This window comes from Lampetra planeri, chromosome 6 (assembly GCF_965212315.1).
Source record: "Lampetra planeri chromosome 6, kcLamPlan1.2.h2, whole genome shotgun sequence".
NCBI classification, from domain to species: domain Eukaryota; kingdom Metazoa; phylum Chordata; class Hyperoartia; order Petromyzontiformes; family Petromyzontidae; genus Lampetra; species Lampetra planeri.
In genome coordinates this window covers 6,964,219-6,985,860 of record NC_136112.1, presented here as the reverse complement: position 1 = coordinate 6,985,860, position 21,642 = coordinate 6,964,219, and the positions used below count along the sequence as shown (strand labels likewise).

Genomic DNA, 21,642 nt, shown 5'->3' with positions numbered 1-21,642 from the left:
AACGTTTGTAAACTGCTGCAAGATCCTTAAACAAAAAAAAAGGTGAAATCGCTCCGAACCTTGCACCATGATGAACTTGTCCCAGACAGTCTCGAGATATGTTGCTTGTCACTTTGACAATATTTTCTTGCCGGAAAAACCCAAAAGAGTCCCTAGAAAAAAAGATCGGTGACAAAATCACAAAGTTGGCAACACGCCAGGGGTATGGGAGATCACAGAGGAGAGCGGGGTGGTGTTTGAGTGTCAGGGCTATTTTGGTTAATGGTCGTGCAGCATTCATTTCTGTACAACGCCGCTGTTCGAGTTTCCAGTTCAAGCGAAATTACACGACGTTCATGAAAGTCGAATCCGATTTGACATAATTGCGATCGGACGGCAGATTTCCACTGTGGTTTAAGTGTTGGCAACATATTCCTTACGTGCTCAAAACACGTTTTTACTGACAATCTCGAGTGATTTGTAAAGGCACGTAACAGCAGCATTCGACATAATCAAGGCCAAGATGTTGCCAAACACTTGGGGGACGCTCACATCTCCATCACCTGTGAGTCACCAATGCCATTGTGGAAGTTTGTTGTGATTGAAACTCACCGAGTTAAACTTTTATACTGCCATCATCCGTTATTTTTTTAACCATCAACATAGCTCAAACAATAACGTTTAATACATTGATGGACGCCCCGGTATAATCAGAAACTCCACATATTTGTTCATAATACTACCCTGAAATGTGATAATATATAACTGCCAATGTTTCGGGCAATGCACCTTTTTCATGCAAAAGGATCAATACCAAAATCGTCGCCTTTTAGATATCCCCCCTCCCCGCACAGCAGAAGGGCAATTGTCCGAAACGTCACCGATTTTACATACACTGCAAATGTATTTGACGGCAGTGTTACTGATTAACGCGCTGAGTTGTTTGTTGGTTTGTTCGTGTGCACCACCTGCCGATGTAGCATCACCATTTTCTTTTTAAATCCTTTATATTAAGTTCGCTTGCTTGCTTGCGCGCTTACGACCGTGCAAATCTTTCGGTCGTTTTTTAACCCACTTCCCGTGATCCAATCGAGCTGACATTTTGCACACAGACTCCTTGTGCGTGACAATTTATTTTCGTGAAAATAAATTTCCAAAATTTTCCACTTTTAAGGAACATTTTTTTTTCATATTTAATTTAAAATACCAATGTGATAAAAATGAAACTCTTACTCAAGAAAAACATAAATGAATAATAAAATAAAACCGATGCCACGCATATAAAGGATTTATAGTGAAAAACTTTGTTTTTACGGGTTAATTTTTGTTTGTTTGTTTGTATCATAATGATCAGTAGCAGCAGCAGCAGCAACAGCGTCGGCTTGCCTTGAATTGGCAGGGAGTGACCCGGCTGCCATAGCTCGGATGGCGATTTTGGACTGACGTTTGCTCTCACACATTTTCTTGCTTCCTGTCTACCGTGTTATTTTTTTTGTCCCCCAACCTCGTGCGAAGACGAGTTCATGATGACACATTCCGGGGTCATCTCCATTTGCAGTCCCAATAAGTGGTGAGATCTCACCATCCCAACGGACGCAAGGCTGCTATCACCAAACATTATTAATGTTGTTAAAGGTTGCTTCTGAAGGAAGCCTACATCCTGATCCTTTTGCAGTCTCCAGCGCCGTTGCCGATGAAAATTGTTTTAAAAAATACAAAAAAATCGTGACTGAAGGTCACCGGCAGTTTCTGCATTTCGAACGGCGTTTGTGAGTCATCGTCCGAATGTGTCAAAGTGTTCTTGATTCACGGATATTCTCGTCTTTGGAACTTTCGCGACGTCACAAGTTTAGTTTTTTTTCTCTCTCTCTCTCTCTCCATTGCTGCAGCTCCTTTGCCTCCCTAGTGCACGTGTGGAATAACAATAAGTAGATAGAATGGGCAACGAGTTATTTTGAAATGAAACGAACATACGTGGATCTTTTTTTTCTTTTCAAGATTAATGTTAAACTAAAACGTGCACACACATTTGCGAAAGTGTCATTGAATTTGAACTGTCCGGGTGTATTTTGAGATTGGCCTGTTTGTGTGTTGTTGTTTACGGGATTATAAAGATAACATTTCCATTGACTAAAATTGCAAACTTTTCCCCACTGCCAACCAACACAGTGAGATAGTTATCGAGGAGCGTTTCCTCTGTACACGTGAATTGGTGGAGACTAGAGTTAGCCAGAGCGATGACAACACACATGCTACTCTTTGGTTCTTTCGGTAAAGTCACGTAGATTGAAAAAATAATAAAAGAACACGACTTTTCGGTCGCAACACAAGCATCCGTCTTCAGGTGAGAAAGAATGATCTGATGATCATCTGCCGATCATTCTTTCTCACCTGATGACGGTGTTGCGACCGAAACGTCGTGTTCTTTAATTATTTTTTCCATCTACGCGACTTTACCGAAAGAACCAAAGAGTATAGATTCCTGCAGTCACGAAAGCTTCAAATCAAGAACACACATGATGCTGATGATGATGACGACGACGAAGATGACAATGATGACGATAATAACGAGATCTGGGGGGTCACTCAAATCCTTCTAATTGTCACACATTTTAAATTGACAGGTGTTTGACGCCCGGTGTTGCAATGCCGCGCATGAGATGTTCAACTATATCTGTAACCACATCAAGTATGCCACCAATCGTGGAAACCTCAGGTGAGCCGATGGTCCTTGGTTTAAATGTCACGTCCCAATTTCCATTCCGATGACATTGTTGTAATTTTGCGTGTTCATCTCTGATGTTCAGCTGGCTGTCTGCTTGCCTACCATGTCTGTCAGACCCATACTCCCTATATAATTTTCATATTGACCTTCATTTACATAATTTCCATCCTACGCACCCCCATACGTTTCTATTTGTTTTTGTCCATCTGCTGTGCATGATTGTACGACACGGTTGTTTTGAAATGCTTTTTTCGGAAGCCAAGTCACATATCACCTCCAAAATCCGGAATGGTGTTGTAGAAGATTTGACGTTTTTATTGATTGTGTTGTGTTCTCGTGAAGAGCTCGTTTAAACCGAAGACATGCATTGTCTCTTGTAAATATATATTACAATTTGCATCATTTTCTAGTCTCCTGCTATTGGTGCCTGCATTATTATACTGAAATTGAACGCACATTCTTTTAAACGTTCTTGGGATCTGTGTGTTCATGCTATTCCTCGTGCATCTAAGGGGAAAAGTCTTGACGGGAATTCATCCTGCAAGGTGCGCTCTTTGAAGTCTTAGCGGGACGTATGAAACATACAGAGCGTGCGAGAGCAGTGCCACTGTTAATCACAGATCATCCGAGCCTCTGTTCAATATGTGATAGAGTACACGGAGTGGGATGAAAGTCTCTCTTCTCCCTGGGAGTCGATGCGTAGAGGGGTGTGGGGGTGGTCGGGAAGAGCGAGCATCAGAGGTGGAAACATTCTTGAGACTCAAGTCAAAAAATGGGATGATTATTTTTTTTAAAGGACGGTGGCCAATGTGTTTATCTTAGTGGGCGCATACCAAATGCGAGTGTGCTCGGACAGCCGGGACAGAAATGTTGATTGGGAACGTGATCGTTCATGCCATCGTTCATCCTCGCTACTTAAACACTCTTAAACGCTCCTTGCGTTCGAGCCTCGCGCGCACATAGTCGTGACTTTTAATCTGGGAAACGCAGTCCCGACCAAGGTAACCTGAAGTCCCGTTCGAAACTGAAGTCCCTTTCATGAGGATTAAAAAAAAACCTAGGAGCGAGGAGTATTATAGTGGCATCAAAGGTTTAGTAATGGGATTTTACTTCTTTATTTTATTATTATTATCCTTACGTCATCCTAACAAAACAAAAAATTACTTTCACACATCGCGTTGCATTGCAGACTGTTGATGACGTACGCTGTTGCTGTTGTTGTTGTTCTGATCAGTCCCACGGCCATCGAGTGCGCCGGGCGGTGCAACTGCACCGGGGCTTATTAGCTGGAGGGGGCCCAGGTTACTGGGTTTACAAAAAAGTGGGGGGAAATTGGGATGGAGTGGTGGGGTGGATGGGGTGGTGGGGTCATTGCATTCTTTGAACCGGGGAACCGTGCCAACTCCCCCCCCCACCCCCCAGCTACGAGTCCCGTTCACGTTCACACCGCTGGCGGTGTTCCGTGCGTGCTGCAGAGTCTGAATGAGATCTGTTCCTGGACCTTCCATGTCACAGGTCGGCCATCACCATCTTCCCTGCACGCACGGGTCCGGGAACCGACTTCCGCATATGGAACAGCCAGCTGATCAGCTACGCCGGCTACCAAAGGGAGGGCGGCTCCGTCACCGGCGATCCGGCCAATGTCGAATTCACGGAGGTGCACGGAGTAACGCTGCTTTGCTTTTTGTTTTGTTATCCGCGCGTTCACGTGCGTGGCAGTGCAAGCGGCGTTGTGACCGCGGCGTGCTGTTGCTTAAATTGGGTGATCGTCAGTTTTGATCGATTGATTGAAAGCACGCACGTGGCATGCGTATATCTGAAAGAGTGGGCACGTTTCTTGAGTCTCCCCGTCGCTGCAGAATACTTGGGGGCTGTCCATAAATGACGTCACGCACCTGTGTGGGGGGGGGGTGGGGGTCAGACATTTGTGACGATGTGTGACGAAGGTGTGTGGGGGGGGGGGGGGTTGAGAAATGTGACGTCACATCAAAATGCGCAACTTTAAATAAATATAGACAACACGTTCTACTTAATTAAATAGACTTTTTTAATAAATGTTTTCTCCTACCACATCAGAGGGCAGCGCCACATTAAATAAACACTACTATGACAATAGTTTAAAGCGATTTGAAGCATGTTTTTTTTTTTTGGGGGGGGGAGAGCTTTGTGACGTCATATTTGAGGGGGGGGTCTGACTTTTTGTGACGCCGTGTGACGAGGTGGGGGGGTCAAAAATCGTCCAAAATCGCGTGACGTCATTTATAGACGGCCCCTTGGGGGCACCACAGTTTGTCTATTTGGGAGGTCGTGTGAGGTGGGGTAAAGTGTGGGGTGAAATCCTGCCTTCTTCCAAGAGGTCTGACCAGCGTGGATGTTAAAGACCCTCTCAAGGGGCTCTGTAGAACTCCCTCGAATGGAAGCCCTTCTGGCAGTATTGGGAAGAGCAAGGAATTGCAGGGGCTGCACCTTAACCTTTTATCGTATACATGATAAACGTAATTGTCATTTGACGGTCACAGCGTTTTACTTTCGTTGTCTCTCATCGTGCAGAGGGCGTTCTGACCAGAATAAACCAGGACCTACGAAATTGATTTTGACCTTTGGACAAATATATGAACTTTGACCTAAGGTGGGGGAGGGCAAGTGAGCAACATTCACCGGATCCGGAGGAATCGGCTGCCCTTTAATTAATATGTACCTGCCCCGAGTAATTACAGTCTTCTATAATATCTAGTTTTTTTAAAAAATCTTTATAGGTTAGATTATTACGTCGATTCATGAAAGTGTCTCAAGGAAGATACATTTGCATTGTTAAAACATACCAGTAAAAAAAAAAGATATATATATATATAACACGTATTACAATTCAGTTGGATTACATAGAAATCACTGGGGCACACTTATCCAAGTAAACAGACCCCACGACATTCGCACAAAGTAGTTGTTTTGTTTGCTACACACGCAGCTCTGCTTGTCACAATCGGTGCGTGAACACAGCACGTTGATCATCCCCCGATGATGTCAATGATGCAAACGCCAGCTGTGAGTCGTTCCAGCTGCTGCCCAAGCGAGTCCACGCTTGCAGGTGGAAGCCGCGCGCTTGTTTGACATTGACGTTTGCGCTGAACTGTTTTGTCCCCCCCCCCCTTAAATAGACAGAGGGGGGGCGGGTGCGGAGAGAGAGGGGGAGGGGTTTAGAGAAAAAATCTAACATGTCAATGAGTACGGCGACGCGTGGTAAAGTACGCAAGCTTGAACATTAGGAGAGAGGGAGAAAGAACACACTAAATTAAATAACCCTAGCAAAATATCGAAATGTTATGTAATACAACACAGAGAGTCGGTCAACACACAATTAACGCATAGCCTGGTCGATTACGTATTTCTCTCTATGTATCTTGGTGATATCTGTCTGCTTATATGTCTGTCTATAGTTTTCTGGTTAGATTTTTGTTGCTATTTCATTTATACCTGATGATGATTGCTTGTGTTGCAATCGAAACGTCGTATGCTATTATTTAATATATTATTTTATCTTTATACGTGACTTTACCGAAAGAACCAAAGAATAATTCCTGCAGTCACGAAAGCTCCAAATTAAGATTCCCCCCCCCCCCCCCCCACATTAAAGTAGTTGTGAGTCACCATTAGACCTCCTTTGCCAGTACCAAAATATAATAATATGGGTTTTTTCCCTACGGTTTTTTCCTTTATTATTATATTTTGGTACTGGCAAAGGAGGTCTAATGATGTAGATGCTCACCCCGAGCCCTCATTACTCTGATAGTGCATTGTCTTTGAGCTGTATGCCTTTTAGCGTCCTCTGGTCCAGCACCAATTGAGACGAGGCTCAAAAGAAAGCCGTCTCTGGTGTGGACCAATCAGTTTCAAGGACAATGCCATATATTATCAGAGTGTGTTTTTTGTTTGCATTTTGACCACAAGTATTGTGGTTAATGCACACGTGATTCCTTGTAAAAAGGTTTCAGTTTTGTTGCCAGAATAAAGGGTGAAAACCATATTATTATAGTTGTGCGTCCATTGCTATGAGCACGATGAAATATTTTTCATCGTGCTCGTGCTGTATTAAACGATTGAAATCATCATCACCAGTCACTGTTTATCATCTGCCGGATGAAGGCCCCTCCACCACACGGTCACAGTCCCGTAAAGTGACACTCCATCTCGCTTGATGCACGCGCACCAATCTCATTGTTCCCTCCTCCACAGCGTTAAAGTATGTACGGATGTTGAACTTATTTCGCACCGTACGTTAGCCAGCCGTGATAAGGTGCCGTCCATAAATGACGTGACGCGATTTTGGACGAATTTCGACCCCCCCCCCCCACCATTCGTCACACGGCGTCACAAAAAGTCAGACCCCCCCTCAAATATGACGTCACAAAGCTCTGCCCCCCCCCCCAAAATAAAACATGCTTCAAATCGCATGAAACTATTGTCATTGTAGTGTGTATTTAGTGTGGCGCTGCACTCTGATGTTGTAGGAGAAACCATTTATTAAAAAGTCTATTTAATTAAGTAGAACGTGTTGTCTATATTTATTTAAAGTTGCGCATTTTGATGTGACGTCACGTTTCTCAACCCCCCCCCCCCCCCCATCGTCACACATCGTCAAAAATGTTTGACCCCCCCCCCCCCCCCCCATAGGTGCTTGACGTCATTTATGGACGGCCCCTAATCTTATGTGCGTGCGGGGAAAAGACAACAATCTAAACACAAGCAAAAAAATGTTCTAGAATTAAACGTGCAGAGCTCCAGGTGGCTTCCTAATATCTCGGAAGGAAGAGCGTTCCAGACGGCCGCAGAAGCGCATCTGAAAGCGCGCGATGCAGTCGCCGTCTTCGTTCCAGACGGCTTGCAGCCAAAAGCTGTTTGCCAGGATGGCCGGAGTTCGCGTGACGGTTTATGCTTCTTGACGAAATCAGCAAAGTACTGCGGTTCGTTTGTGGCGAGCACTTTGTGTGCGGCCTTGTTATAACTTATTCGTTTGGCAACCGAAAGCCAACGCAGCACGGGCGAGCACCGGACGGACACGGTCGGATCTTGCAGTGCCTGACGCGACACGTGCCAACATCATTTTGTACACGACGCAGCTTGGCAATGCTTTTTTTTTTTGCCAGAATGTCATAAAGTATAACGCTGCGTGAGAGACGCACGGTGGAAATCGATACATCTCCTTCACGGTCCCCGTTTCGCCGAGAGTCGATGGTATGATGATTCAACGGAGCTCTCATCCTGTAATCAATCTTCTTGATCTTGTTTCTGCTGCTGCTGCTGCTGCAGATTTGCTCGCGGCTGGGTTGGAGGGGCCCGGGCGGTCGGTTTGACCTCCTGCCGCTGGTACTGCAGGCGGGCAGCTCCAAACCCGAGCTCTTTGAGATCCCTGCGGAGATGGTGCTGCAGGTGCCTCTGCGCCACCCCAGGTGTGCAGAGCCTCCTTCCCTGACTCATCGTGCAGCAGCAGCAGTAACAACAGCAGCAGCAGTAACAACAGCAGCACCAGTTGTAGCAGTAGCAGCAACAGCAGTTGTAGCAACAGTAGCAGCAGCAGTAGCAGCAACAGCAGTAGCAGCAGCAGTAGTAACAGCAGCAGTAGCAGCAACAGCAGCAGTAGTAACAGCAGCAGTAGAAGTAGTAGCAGCAGTAGTGACAGCAGTAACAGCAGTAATAGCAACAGCAGCAGTAGTAACAGCAGCAGTAGAAGTAGTAACAGCAGCAGGAGAAGTAGTAACAGCAGTAGTGACAGCAGTAACAGCAGTAACAGCAATAGCAGCAGTAGTAATATCAGCAGTAGCAGTAGTAGCAGTAGTAGTAGCAGCAGTAGCAGTAGTAACGGCAGTAACAGCAGTAACAGCAATAGTAATATCAGCAGTAGCAGTAGAAACAGCAGCAGTAGCAGTAGTAACGGCAGTAGTGACCGCAGTAACAGCAGCAGTATCAGTAGTAACAGCAGCAGTAGCAGCAGCAGTAGCAGCAACAGCAGCAGCAACAGCAGCAGCCACACGCCATGCCCCGGCACGCCGAGAGCCTTGAACTCACAATGCGTCAACCGGCCAGATGCTTTATTCAGAGCCTGGAGCAGAGAGCCAATTGAGACGATGACTTCCCGTTCGCAAGGGTGAGAACATTCGCTCAATTAAACAGTGGGGGAACCGCGGGCGAGAAAAAAATTGTCGATGAAAAAAAAACAAGAACACTTTTTTTGTATCGTCATACAAATATTTCATCTGAGATTAATGTTTAAATAGTATTCCACGTTGAACCTATTAATTTGCATTTGACAGTGGTTGCATGATAGCCAAGGAAGAAAAACCGTGCACGTGTCGGTCCTCGGCAGGGCTTCATTATTCTAGGGTTTGCCGCTAGTAGCGTAACGAGCGTGGGGGGGGGGGGGGGCAGGCAAGGGGGTGCATTGCCCCCCCTGGTGACCAAATCGACGAGTTGGGGGCCCATGAGATATGTGTAAAAAGAACAAAAACTCCTGGAATTCCTCTGGCATGGATAAATATTATGATTCTGAAATGTTCGAGACCGTGAGCGTAACGATGTGTTTAGGCGAGAGGAGCCGCGATGTGCAATTTGCCTCGAGGTGCGACCCTTGTGGGACAAATCAAATATTTGGGGCTCTCACCTGACCAATTGCCCCACCCCCCCTGAGCTGATAATGTCGTGATTGCGCCACCGGTTGCCACCTGTCCCGGTTTTCTCAGGATCCTCCTCTTCTTCTTTGAAGTAGCTCTCCAGATGCATTTGCAAGTCTTTGCCGCAACGTTAAAAGAACCGCTCTCTGTCCCGGGCGCAATAATGTCACTGTGTTTTTTGTTGTTGAATTATAATCGTACCTCGGAGGTGGCAACCGTAGATGTTGCAGGCTTTGGTGGCGGTGTGATGTGAGTGTGGCGGTGTGATGTGAGTGTGGCGGTGGTGTGGTGTGTGGCGTGTGGTGCGCGGTGCGGTGGTGTTGGTGGCGGTGTGATGTGAGTGCATAGGTGGTGTGGGGCGCAGTGTGGTGTGGTGGTGCACAGTGCCGTGGTGTTGGTGGCGGTGTGATGTGGATGTAGTGCGGTGAGCAGTACGGTGGCAGTGGTGGACGGTGCGGTCTGATTGGTGGCCGGGGTGTGATGCTGTTGGTGCGATGCTGTTGGTGCGATGCTGTTGGTGCGATGCGTGGCGCGAGCGAGCAGGCTGGAGTGGTTCGCGGAGCTGGGCCTGCGCTGGTACGCACTCCCCGCCGTCTCTTCCATGCTGCTGGAGATGGGCGGCCTCGAGTTCCCCGCCTGCCCGTTCAGCGGGTGGTACGTGGGCACCGAGATCGGCGTGCGGGACCTCTGCGACTCCGGCCGCTACGACGTCCTGGAGGTGCCCCCCCCCCCATCCCCCTCTCTCTGCCGCCCGCCCCCCACCTCTCTCTGTCTCCCCCCCCCCCCATCTCTGCCATCCCCCCCTCCTCCTCTCTTCCACCCCCTCTCTTCAAGTTCAAGTTCATTTATTAGGTATAGCCCTGTGAGCCATTCGGCTCTTGAATCGGGTACAACCGCAACAAAGAAAAAACAAAAACATGAACAAAAAACATCTTGAAGTGAATATGTGTGAGCGCAAACAGAAAATCCAAGAAAAGACAGCAAAATATTGCAGAAAAAAATCACCGTACACCAACGCTGTGTGCAAAAATTCCAGTGGGATGCAAGTCAAACAACAACAACAACAACCATAAGACAACTTAGATTAAGGCCATCAGTCTAACTCTGTACTACAACAAACAAACATGGCTAAAACAAATACACTTTTCGAAATCTCCTTCCTCACCCGGCCCCCCACATCTCTCTACCCCCCCTCTCTGCCCCCCCCTTCTCTGCCGCCCCCCCCCCCCCATCCGTTTCTGCCACCTTCATGTCTCCCGTCCCTCTCTCACGTCCGTGCCACTGCGTCCTCCGATTTCCTTTATCCAATTATTTTCCGAAGTGCTGCATGTAATTCAATTCAATCTTAGAGGGGAGCGCATAGCGACGTTGTTATCTCACGTAGATGTATGCAGCGCCTTGTTCTCAAGCGCTTTGACAACAGCGACAGCATTTGCATGATATGATAGTGGTTTAGATAAAGAGTTGAGTGGGGGTTGGTAAAAGTGGTGGTGCAGTTGTGGTGACAGGAGGACGGGTGGGAGAGATTAGGGAGGTGTTGGGGGTAGCGGTAGAGATGGGGGTAAGGGTAGAGATAGGGGTTGGGGTAGAGATAGGGGTGAGGGTCGGCCTGATCATAGCTCGGAGCAGTGCCAGATTATCCTAGTAGCAAAAGCAGCAAATGCTCCGGGCGCGCACTTTCAAGGGCCCCACGCTAAATGCTTTCAAGCTATCAATTCCGATTCAGTGATTCTGCACTTGCTCATTTTCGGTGGCTGCTCTCGTCTGGCCAGCATGGAAGAGTAGGCCAAAAATATCCTCAAGAAGGGGCTGCTAGTGGAGGTCATTCCGACAGCGCATGCATTGGTGTACGGTTATTTTTTTTCTGCAATATTTTGCTGTCTTTTCTTGGATTTTCTGTTTGCACTTAGTCACATATTCACTTTAAGATGTTTTTTGTTCATGTTTTAGTTTTTTGTTTGTTGCGGTTGCACCCGATCCAAGAGCCGAATGGCTCACAGGGCTATACCTAATAGGATGACTGAGACATTTGCGAGACCGCACCTTTACATCTACCTATGTTATCGTTACATAATTTTTTTCACCAACTTTTTATTGTACAAGTTAAGGCCCACTGAGCTATGTAGCTCTTTTAGAGAGGCCACCTAGCCACAGACGATAGCTGAACGAAATGGCTTATCACGTGGAAATGTCTAGCAGCCTAATACTCTAAATTCATGTTTCTAAATGTGGAGGGAAAAACCGGAGGACCCGGAGAAAAAACCACGCGACCACGGGGAGAGAGAGACACGCAAACTCCAAATATACAGCAGGCGTCAGGGTCGGGATGGAACACACGACCTCCTGTATACCAGGCGAGGGAGTTAACATCTCGCCACCGTGGCGTGTGTGTGTGTTTTCAGGTGATGAATACAAGTTTAGCATGTATACTCAAAATTCAGCCGGCGCATCTGATCTCATAATAAAAACACAGCTGCACGGCTTGTGCATAAAACAAGGGCTGTGTTTGAAGGCAATACATACTGCATCATTGACCTTGTCCAATTATACAAAGGCCTCGATACCAAATGATGCAAGCATGCGCACGCACAACCCACAATCATGACCATGAGAATTGACGGAAGCACTTATGTTATTATTAGTATTACCAATTACCTTCATATTGTAGGCTAGCTATTCGACCTCACAATATGTCCACTGACCATGATTTGTGTGTTTTATTCATGAAAACGTTCTTCCGTGATATCGAGTTTTTTTGTGCGCTTGCACACGCACAGCAGCTTTGTATGAAATATTTTCAAGAGGTTTTCGATGAATGCTATCAATGGCTGAATGGACCCCCCCCCCCCCCCCTTCGAGAGCACAGAGGAAGGTTACGGCTAATTTATCTAAGCCACATAATAGGCCTCGTACCTTAATGGAGTTCGCGACGCGCATCTTTACTCAAATGACCCCTGCGTTTTGATTCGTATTTGCTTTTAAGGTTCGGCCGCATAATACAGTCGTTTCGTTCAAATTTTGCCGACCAGATTGTCACGTTCGCAAAAATATTATTTGATACGTGCCGCCGTATGGATCAAACACAGACCGATAAAGCTTCGCGCCGATGGCTTGAGACTTTTCACGACTGAACGTCTCACGACACCGGCGAGGGGCTTTGTGCGTCGGACTTTGATCGATGCAGTGGCACGGATAAAATAATATCTTTGTGAATGTGACAATCTTGTCGGGTGGCGGAGGGATTAATGACAATAATGTTCAAGTACGAGGTGGCCCAACCCAAAAGCGAACACGGATCATTGTATTGGCTATGGAACCCCCCCCCCACGTTTTCAGGTTCTACCTTCATTAAAGTAACTACCCGGTAAAGTGTTTCTCAACCGTACACCCTAACGCAGGCAGCGTAACCAGAAGGGTATGTTTACTATGTGCCGTCCACAGATATCCCTACGACCCGACAGACCTCGTGTGATTTTTTGAAAGGCCGCAGTTTCTTTTTCCGTAGTTTTTAACCTTTTTCTTTTTACAGTTATCGCTCACGGTGCTGCATTTTATTCGGGGTGCATGGTTACGTCTAGGCAATGCACCCATTGTTATTTCACGGCAGCGAGGTTTTTTTAATTAAAGTTTGTTTCTCCCTATTATTCGAATGTCAGGAAAGGCAGTGATGGGATCGCGGTTTCCAACTTTTCAGTTTGCTGTCACAGCGACAGCTGTTCATGCATGCCTCCGCCAGCACAGCCAATGTTGAATCACAATCCTCGACTCCCTACCAAATGAACACCATTTCCCATACATTACACTATGTAACACGATTTTTGTCCCTGGGTAGTAAGTGTTATTTTTATGCCTAAAAAGTATACAAAATGGCTATTATTCCCCACAAACTTTGCTTTTGTGACCAGGACATTGTGTGAAGGAATGACACAAAAGCACACGTTTTTTCATTGAAAATAGGTACATTTCAAAATATCACTGTCCTGGTCACAAAATCAAAGTTTGTGGGGAATATTAGCCATTTTCTATACTTTTGAGGCATAAGCAATTAGGAAATAACACTACCCAGGAACAAAAAATAAAAAAAATTGTTGCACAGTGTTATTACAGATCTCCCATAATTTCTGTGTGAATGCATCTATCAGCTCTTCGAGTGACGTGAAAGAGTGGATTTACTCGGAAGTTGCTTTCACCAACGCTTAACACGGTGAGAGTCGAGGTATAGGCAACGTATTTGAGTGTCAGCACAGGGTTAAAATTTGAACGAATTCTTTTTCTTTCACTTTTTTTTCATGTATTCTTCCCCCCGCTCGTGTGGTCTATTGGGTTCACGTTTAAAAAAATAACACCAACCACATAATTTATTTTTACAAAATAATTTGTTCTCACACCAGGAACACTGGTGGCTATTGTATTGCACGAACCATTTTACGGATTTTTGTGTTTTCTGAAGGCGAATTCTTTTGGGCTGCTGGGCCACTTTTCTCTCCCCCGAGGGGTTTTGACTGTCGCTTCTCTGCATCCCAGGCGGTGGCCGTCAGGATGGGGCTGGACATCAGAAACGTCTCCTCGTTGTGGAAGGACCAAGCGTTGGTGGAAATCAATATCGCCGTCCTGCACAGTTTCCAGGTTTTAACGAAGCGAAGCAAAGATTAGCCTCTGATTTGTCATCACCATCATCAGCCATGATAAACCCATCATCATGATTGTGATGGAATCATCCATCTCGTTCTTGCACTTGAGATAACGTCATCACTCCATCTCTTTAACGGAGTTGATCCCAAATATCCCGTTGTAGGGCCACGAAGCTTGGGAAATTGTTGGTTCCGTTTCTGGCTGCCTTCCCATTCGTCTGTTGTCTTCCGTGCCTCTGTGCGCTTCCATCTGGAATTTCCAGCAATGATTCTCTGTAAATTGTGATATTGTAAGATTATTATTGTTGTGATTATCAATAATCCGTGATGAATGTATTGTTATTATGGGGTGGCTGTTCGCGATGTCGCAGTTGGACCGAGTCACAATCGTGGACCATCACTCGGTGACTGACTCGTTCATGAAGCACCTAGAGACGGAGGGCCGCGTTCGGGGTGGCTGCCCGGCCGACTGGGTGTGGATCGTGCCCCCTATTTCTGGCTCGCTCACCCCCGTCTTCCACCAGGAGATGCTCAACTACATCCTCACGCCGGCCTTCTTCCACCAGGTGTGGCGATGGGGCCCAGACTCCGCAACCTTAATATTGACTATTTATTGTGTTTGACCAAGGCTCACTGAGCTATATGGCTCTTTTTCAGAAGAGAGCTGAAAAAATGGTAGCTCAACGAAGGGGCTTATCACGTGGAAATGTATAGTAGTCAAATACTGTAAACCCATGTTAATTATAAATGTAAGGGAAGAACCAGAGGACCCGGACAAAAAATCCACTTGACCATGGGGAGAGAGACGCAAACTCCAAATATACAGGCGTCAGGGTTGGAATGGAACCCACGACTTCCTGTATACCAGGCGGGGTAGTTAACATCTTGCAACCGTGGCGCCCTGTTAGGTAACATCTCACCTTAGCCGCGGTGGAACCCAACAACAACAAAAGGCATTATCACTCCCTGGATGAGATGCGCGGCATTGCTCACAAGCTCCAGCCGAAAATGATTTGGAATGTTTATAAAAATTTTGACAAATCTCTTCACATGTACAACAACAACAACCGCCATTAACCACCAAGTGGCGGTGACGTCATTACGTACGCTTGTGATATGGAGTTAAAGAGCGATTTATGATCGCGGGCCATTGAGGCAGACGCCATCTCCCCCCGTGACCACCACCCATCCTTTCAGCGCCTCATGGCTCTCCGAACCTCCGAGCGAAAGCTGTGGTAAGCCTCCTTATTCTCTGATGTGGGATGCTGTAGACGATGAGAGTGGGCCTGCCAATTTTTCTCAGCCAGCCTAAACACCTCCTCTTGTCAACCAGGGTATCTGGGGAGGTCTGGACCATGTACCCAATTCAGCCATTGCAGCTGCATGAGCCACAATCCTAAATGTCACCCATTTCTCCTCGACATCAAGAGGAGTGGGGGACTATGCCAACCCCAGCCGCAATCGATGATGAAATTCTCACTTGCAACTTTGATCAGCTAGCTGAGACCATGCAATTATGGGTTTGAATGAGGTTCTGGGTGTACACCCACCACCGGAGTGAAAGAATGGCAGGCGCATCTTACAGATGACAAGTCGATGGTCAGTGGGCAGATCAGCTCCACGGTAGGTTCTGGTGTCAAGGACATGGGACCGCATCCACTGTTCTGTCACTATGTAGTCCAGCAGATGTTCTTGCTTGGACCCGGCATGCATCCATGATGTTGTGTGGATGCGCCGATGCTGGAACAGCACAAAAATCTAGCAGCCTCCTACCGTTGTCATTGAGTTGATCTGGCCCATGCCTTCCAATCACTCCAGATCAGGTGCCAGCATCATGACCAACTCGGGCACTGAAGCCACCCAACAAGATGACTCTATCCCAAAGAGCCACTTTAGCTAGCACCTGTGACAGGAGGTCATAGATGGCATCTGACTCATCGGCCTTGCCTGCATCCCTCCACATGTACACACACGTACGCACACGTGTTCCGCATTATAGGGTGCACCCCTAAATTACAGACGAAACGTTAATATTATAATCTGAAGCATACGGTCATTTCCATTTAAAAGATTGACGAGGTTTTAGCGGTGCATTGCCTTGCACACTGAGAAACGAACCCTATAACCCGAGATTGATTCTTTCCATTGAATTAATTTTAATCAAGAAAACATATTGTGAGACGCGTGGGCTATTATGCAAACACCGATAATGCGAATCTGTTGAAAACGTACGCAGTTTTACAGGATTCATAGCTGTCAAGTAACAGGTTTTTTTTATTGTAATGTTTGTAAAACATGTGTGTCTTGTTCCTCGAAGCCAGGCGTCCCATTATTACATGGGGCTGGCTGGCTGGCTGTGAGTGTTTGTGTAAAATGTTTTCTTTGTCAATCGCAGCCAGAGGCGTGGAAGAGCTGTAACTGGAATAACGGGACTGAGACCGGGACAAGGCGAAAGCAGATCGGATTTAAAAAGCTTGCCAAGTGAGTACTCTGCATCCCTATCTTTAAATCGCGAATTTTATGATCACAAACCGGCATAATATATTAATACAACCGCTATGATAAATGTTGTTATGTGCATACAGGGTTAGGGAAGCTTGTGTTGCCTCCGAAACGTCGTGATTTTTATTTTATTTTTTATTTTACTTTTATTAATTTTAATTTTATTTTTTTACCTACGTGACTTTACCGAAAAAACCTAAGAGTATGGATCATTGCAGTCACAAAAGCTTCAAATCTAGAATGCATACAGTGAGTTTTACTAAACGTGTTTATACATTATATCAATCAAATGCTTTAAATAATGTGCCATTCCCACCCAAGATTAACTGCCCCTCTCGCCTATAGCTTTGGCTGATAATGTTTGTCATGATGACCCTGAATGACATCACCTTCACGATCTTCACAGTCATTGACACCATTAGCAGCAGCTGCCGTAGAATTCACAATATCAGTAACATCCATGCAATTAGGCGGATGAGATCGTCATAAGTTCTGTCGTGTTTTAATTTAGGTAATGCTCTGCGGTACAATCAGTGTAAAAAAAAAATCAATTAATCTCACAAATATGCAGAGACATCCGTAAAGAGGATGCAGCCAAACCCCTGCTAGAAAACAGCTGTACACGCCACGCAGGGTGCGACAAGCAGGCTCCGGAGAGGGAACAGCTTATATATATGGGACCTTTTTGTCAGTATCCAAATTGATGATGTTATGATATTATTAGAGCATGTTTGTTTGTATATTTTTGCCCCAAGTACGTGTGGGTAATGCAGACTTGATGCCTTGCAAAGGGTTTTTATTTGGTGTTTGAATATATCTTTACACCTGTTTTGTTGCCAGATATGGTAAAAACTATTTTCATTTTTCACCAGGAGACAGCTTCGTTTTTCCCTTAAAACTCTCTTATTTTCCCTCGCTTACCCAACCCCCACCTTTTCCCACTCCCTTCCCCATCACTAACACCACCATCCCCTTTCCCAATTTGTCTACCCATTCATCATCACACTCCCTCGTCATGGACCACTCATTGTCACTCTCATCATCGTTTATTTCAGGCACCATCATACTCATGTACTACCATCCTTCTCATGAACTCATTTCATCACACTTCTGCTGCACTAATAGCTAATTCTTTGTTCAGCGCCTTCGCCAAGGCGCTGTATAAAATTATGAATATATAAGATTAAGGCGCTATATAAAATTATAATAAGATAAGGTAACAAATAAAAGCTCAGAGGGGCGATGGAAGGAGCAGGCGGTTAAACTGGGAATGCTGTGAAAGAGGCGGGGTGGAAGGGAAAGATTTCAAATATGGATTGCAATGCTTCGAGAGAGGGGCAAGGTGGAGAGAAAAAATAGAGCTCTTCATCAGCCACGGTCAATCCACTGCTGGATGAAGGCCTCCCCAAACCACCACCATTCCTCTCACGATACTGCGACGCAACTCAAGGAACGTCATCCCAACGTTTCGTGTAACACCCCAATTCGTCAGTAACGGTGACACGTGGCGGTATATGTTGCGAAGTGAAGTGTGGATGCACGTGTCGTGTGGCGCTGCAGGGCTGTGAAGTTTTCTGCTCAGCTCATGGGCAAGGCCATGGCTCGCCGCGTCAGAGCCATCATCCTCTACGCCACCGAGACGGGGAAGTCCCAGGCCTTCGCTAACTCTCTGTGTGAAATTTTCAAGCACGCCTTTGATGCAAAGGTTAGAAAATACACGTACGTAGGTGTTTTATGGCACACCACTCGATAAAAATACCCACCGCTCGCCCCGAAGGTTAATGATAAGATAGTTCCTAAGTGGGGAATTAGTATAATCTGTTTTTCATAAAATCCCTTGAATATTTGTTTAGTAATCTAATTTACCTGGCTTGTATTGCATAAGAATGTGTCACCCATGTCAACGTCACAAAATTCATATTTTTTTTATTTGTTGGCTTCTGATGTAAATCAAGTATAATAATGTTTTAAATTAGAATATGTAAACAGCCATTGGTACAACTAAAAAGGTAGACAAATGTAGATTTTTTTTTTTTTCTGAGCCACATGTAAAAATTCCACATTCCCATTACTGGACTAGTTGCTTCAATGAAGCACCATTTTTCATGTAAACGATCCACGCCTGCCCGTGGTGATGAACACTGCCCATGGTGAACATCGCCCCTGGTAGATCATTTCCCACGGTGGGCACTGGTAGTATTTGCCAGCGAGCAGCCCGCTCGGCTCACGGACCGCGTTGTGCGGCCGCGTTGGTGCCAGGTGGTGTGCATGCAGGACTACGACGTCGTACACCTGGAGCACGAGGCCCTGGTGCTGTTGGTGACCAGCACGTTCGGAAACGGGGACCCGCCCGAGAACGGCCAGGTTTGACTGAACGCTTTTCAGAAGTTTCGCGTTTTGCCGCCGGCGTCAGTCGGAAATTATTTTGAGCACGGCCGTAATTGGGCCAAGCAGTCCGTAGGTCGATCGATGGACACATTGGCTTTATTTATTGCCAAGTCAGAACTATTGAACTAAATCACCCAGAACGCAATGCAGAATGCAGAATGCAATGCGCTCTGTCAGATCTTGGAAGCGAAGCAGGAAATCAGTTCTAGATTTGAAGCTTTCGTGACTGCAAGGATTCATACTCATAGTTTTTTCGGTAAAGTCACGTAGGTAAAAAAATGAAATTAAAATTAATAAAAATAAAATAATAAAAAATCACGACGTTTCGGAGGCAACACAAGTCTCCGTCATCAGGTGGGACCGTCACAGCCAGATTTGCTGTATCAAGTGAGGCCTCACTTGATACAGCACTCACTTGATACAGCAAATCTGGCTGTGACGGTCCCACCTGATGACGGAGACTTGTGTTGCCTCCGAAACGTCGTGATTTTTTATTATTTTATTTTTATTAATTTTTATTTCATTTTTTACCTATGTGACTTTACCGAAAAAACTAAGAGCAGGAAATCTATCTCAACCATGCTCGGATTGTTGGCCACCAGGTGTTATAGGCTGCGGAGCTACAGTGGTGGGCAGCAGAGAGCAAAGACAGCAAATCCATTGTTCTGTGCTGTATACCCCCCCCCCTACTCACCACATCCATGTTACTCGACTTCACAACTCCTACTGACCAGCCTGGTGAAGGATGGCCAAGTCACCCCCACAAACCCACGTGGTGTGGAGAGGCCTTCATCCAGTAGTCAATTGACAAAGCGCTGCACGTGCGAGCCTCTTGGGATGAAAGGTGTCTGTTTCAAGATAACAAGCAAAACAACCTAATGAGCACGGCTGGCTACATACGGTGCGAAAGAAGTTCAACATACATACAGCATAATCATTTAACACGTAGGCTTTCGCGACCAATATTATTCATAATATAGGTTTTTGGGTCAGATCGCGTTATTTATAAATGTGTCGTAACCCTCCACCACCCGACACGGCCAATCAGATTGAATTGAATTAAATGATGACGTCACCCTGATGCTGCTCTATTTAAGACCGGAAGCAATAGGAGAGCTTCACCATTCTTGCCCGATGAAGCTGATTTTAACTATCAGCGAAACGTCATACTCAAATTAAAAAATGCTGCTGAATCTCTCTTCAGCGCACCGGTGGGCTAAAGAAGTGAATTATTTTGTCCTTTGAAAAAGTGACACATTTTTTACTGATTGGCTGTGTCGGGTGGTGGAGGGTTACGACACATTTATAAATAACGTGATCTGACCCAAAGACCTATATTATGAATACAGCATAATAATCAACAATGGCGTAAATAGCGTATGCTGCCTAGATTGTGCCTCACGAAGGAAGCCTTTTTTTAACAACATCTTGCTGTTTCTATCCACATACCGTTGTTCGGACTGCAGAAGTTTTGGCTGTCGCTGTTGGAGATGCAGCATCCTTTGTCGAGCCACGCTGAGGAGCAGTGAGTTCTGCATCTTCTTCCTCAACAGCGCTTGCTCAATATTGATCGGATTACACGCTGATACTGCATTGGCAATGGTGCGCACAGCGCAAACAACTATCTCGATTCGTGCACTCATAACACAGCCTTAAAGGATATGTATAATTCGACCAAAAAGTTGCCATTGACCCTTCATTCCTCTATGTCCTATGCAGAAGAGGCATTGCCCAAAACGATACCTATTTAGATATGTTTGAACGCACTGTCATAGATAAATGTGAGTTTTCGTTTGTAAAACATTCCCCCGGATCTCCTCTACTCATTGTAAGGTGTGACTGCAACCAAGAGTGGAACCCAAGGTCGAATTCACGTTGAGATGTTTTTTTTTTAACACGCTCCACATCAAGTGGGCTATTTGGGTATTACCGCGTGTACACGTGTTACTCTTCCACGAATCCGAGTTGCTTGCAACAGAAATTAATGAGAAAAAAAATACTGAATTAGCAAACATCTAATTAGGCCCTTCGAGAAAATGTATCACTTGAGACTCGGTGAGGCTTTATTCGGTAAATGAATTACCATTATGATGATTGTGTGTGAATTCAAATTGTGAAACTCAGAAAAAAATCTTCTGGGGTAAATAAATGGCGCGTGAATTAAAACAGTGTATCTTTGCAAGGCTTTCCATGGTATATATTACCTTGACTGTGCGTCAATTCAAAAAAATAATGAGATGCACTTGAATCTCTCGACATTGATAAAACAAAGGGGGGGGGGGAAATGAGTGTAAAGTAAAAATCTGTACGGTCGTGAAGTATGAATCACATTTACCTCTGCGGTAACCTTGCACGTATACAGTACCTGCATGAATGCATCCCTCCCACATCCGAGAATTTTAAATCACGCGTCTCATAAAAAATATCGTGCACTACTCTCCGACCTTTTCAATCAAAATGACCAGAATTGTGTGTACGGCCGGTGTCTCTCCGCCCCGCATCCCCAACCCTCGCTCACGCCGTGTCGGCCTTTCAGGTTTTTTTTTTTGTTCAAAAGCGTCGCATCAAAGCTCGGGGTTTCTCTTTCTGCAGAGGATTCAAGGTGAGTCGCGTTCCCCCGCAACTGGAGCACCCACGCGTGGCCTTCACGGAAGGCGCACTCCTTCGCAGCAACACGCTGGAGAGCGCGGAACCACTGGCAAATGTCAGGTGGGCTGCGGTCGGGACCCTGGCCCCGGGGCGGGGTGGGGGGGGG

General features: G+C 45.9%; 1 protein-coding gene across 1 annotated transcript in view; it reads left to right on the top strand.

Annotated features, from left to right (window-relative positions):
• Positions 1-21,642, top strand: part of LOC144719466 (nitric oxide synthase 1-like) — a 47,945-nt gene that overhangs the window by 9,108 nt on the left and 17,195 nt on the right. Inside the window, exons 5-15 of the mRNA XM_078595404.1 lie at positions 2,604-2,695; positions 4,220-4,361; positions 8,009-8,148; positions 9,910-10,084; positions 13,891-13,992; positions 14,369-14,563; positions 16,393-16,478; positions 18,060-18,204; positions 18,759-18,863; positions 20,354-20,412; positions 21,480-21,596. Coding sequence (XP_078451530.1) covers positions 2,604-2,695; positions 4,220-4,361; positions 8,009-8,148; positions 9,910-10,084; positions 13,891-13,992; positions 14,369-14,563; positions 16,393-16,478; positions 18,060-18,204; positions 18,759-18,863; positions 20,354-20,412; positions 21,480-21,596 — 1,358 coding nt within the window. The remainder of the gene's footprint in view (positions 1-2,603; positions 2,696-4,219; positions 4,362-8,008; positions 8,149-9,909; positions 10,085-13,890; positions 13,993-14,368; positions 14,564-16,392; positions 16,479-18,059; positions 18,205-18,758; positions 18,864-20,353; positions 20,413-21,479; positions 21,597-21,642) is intronic.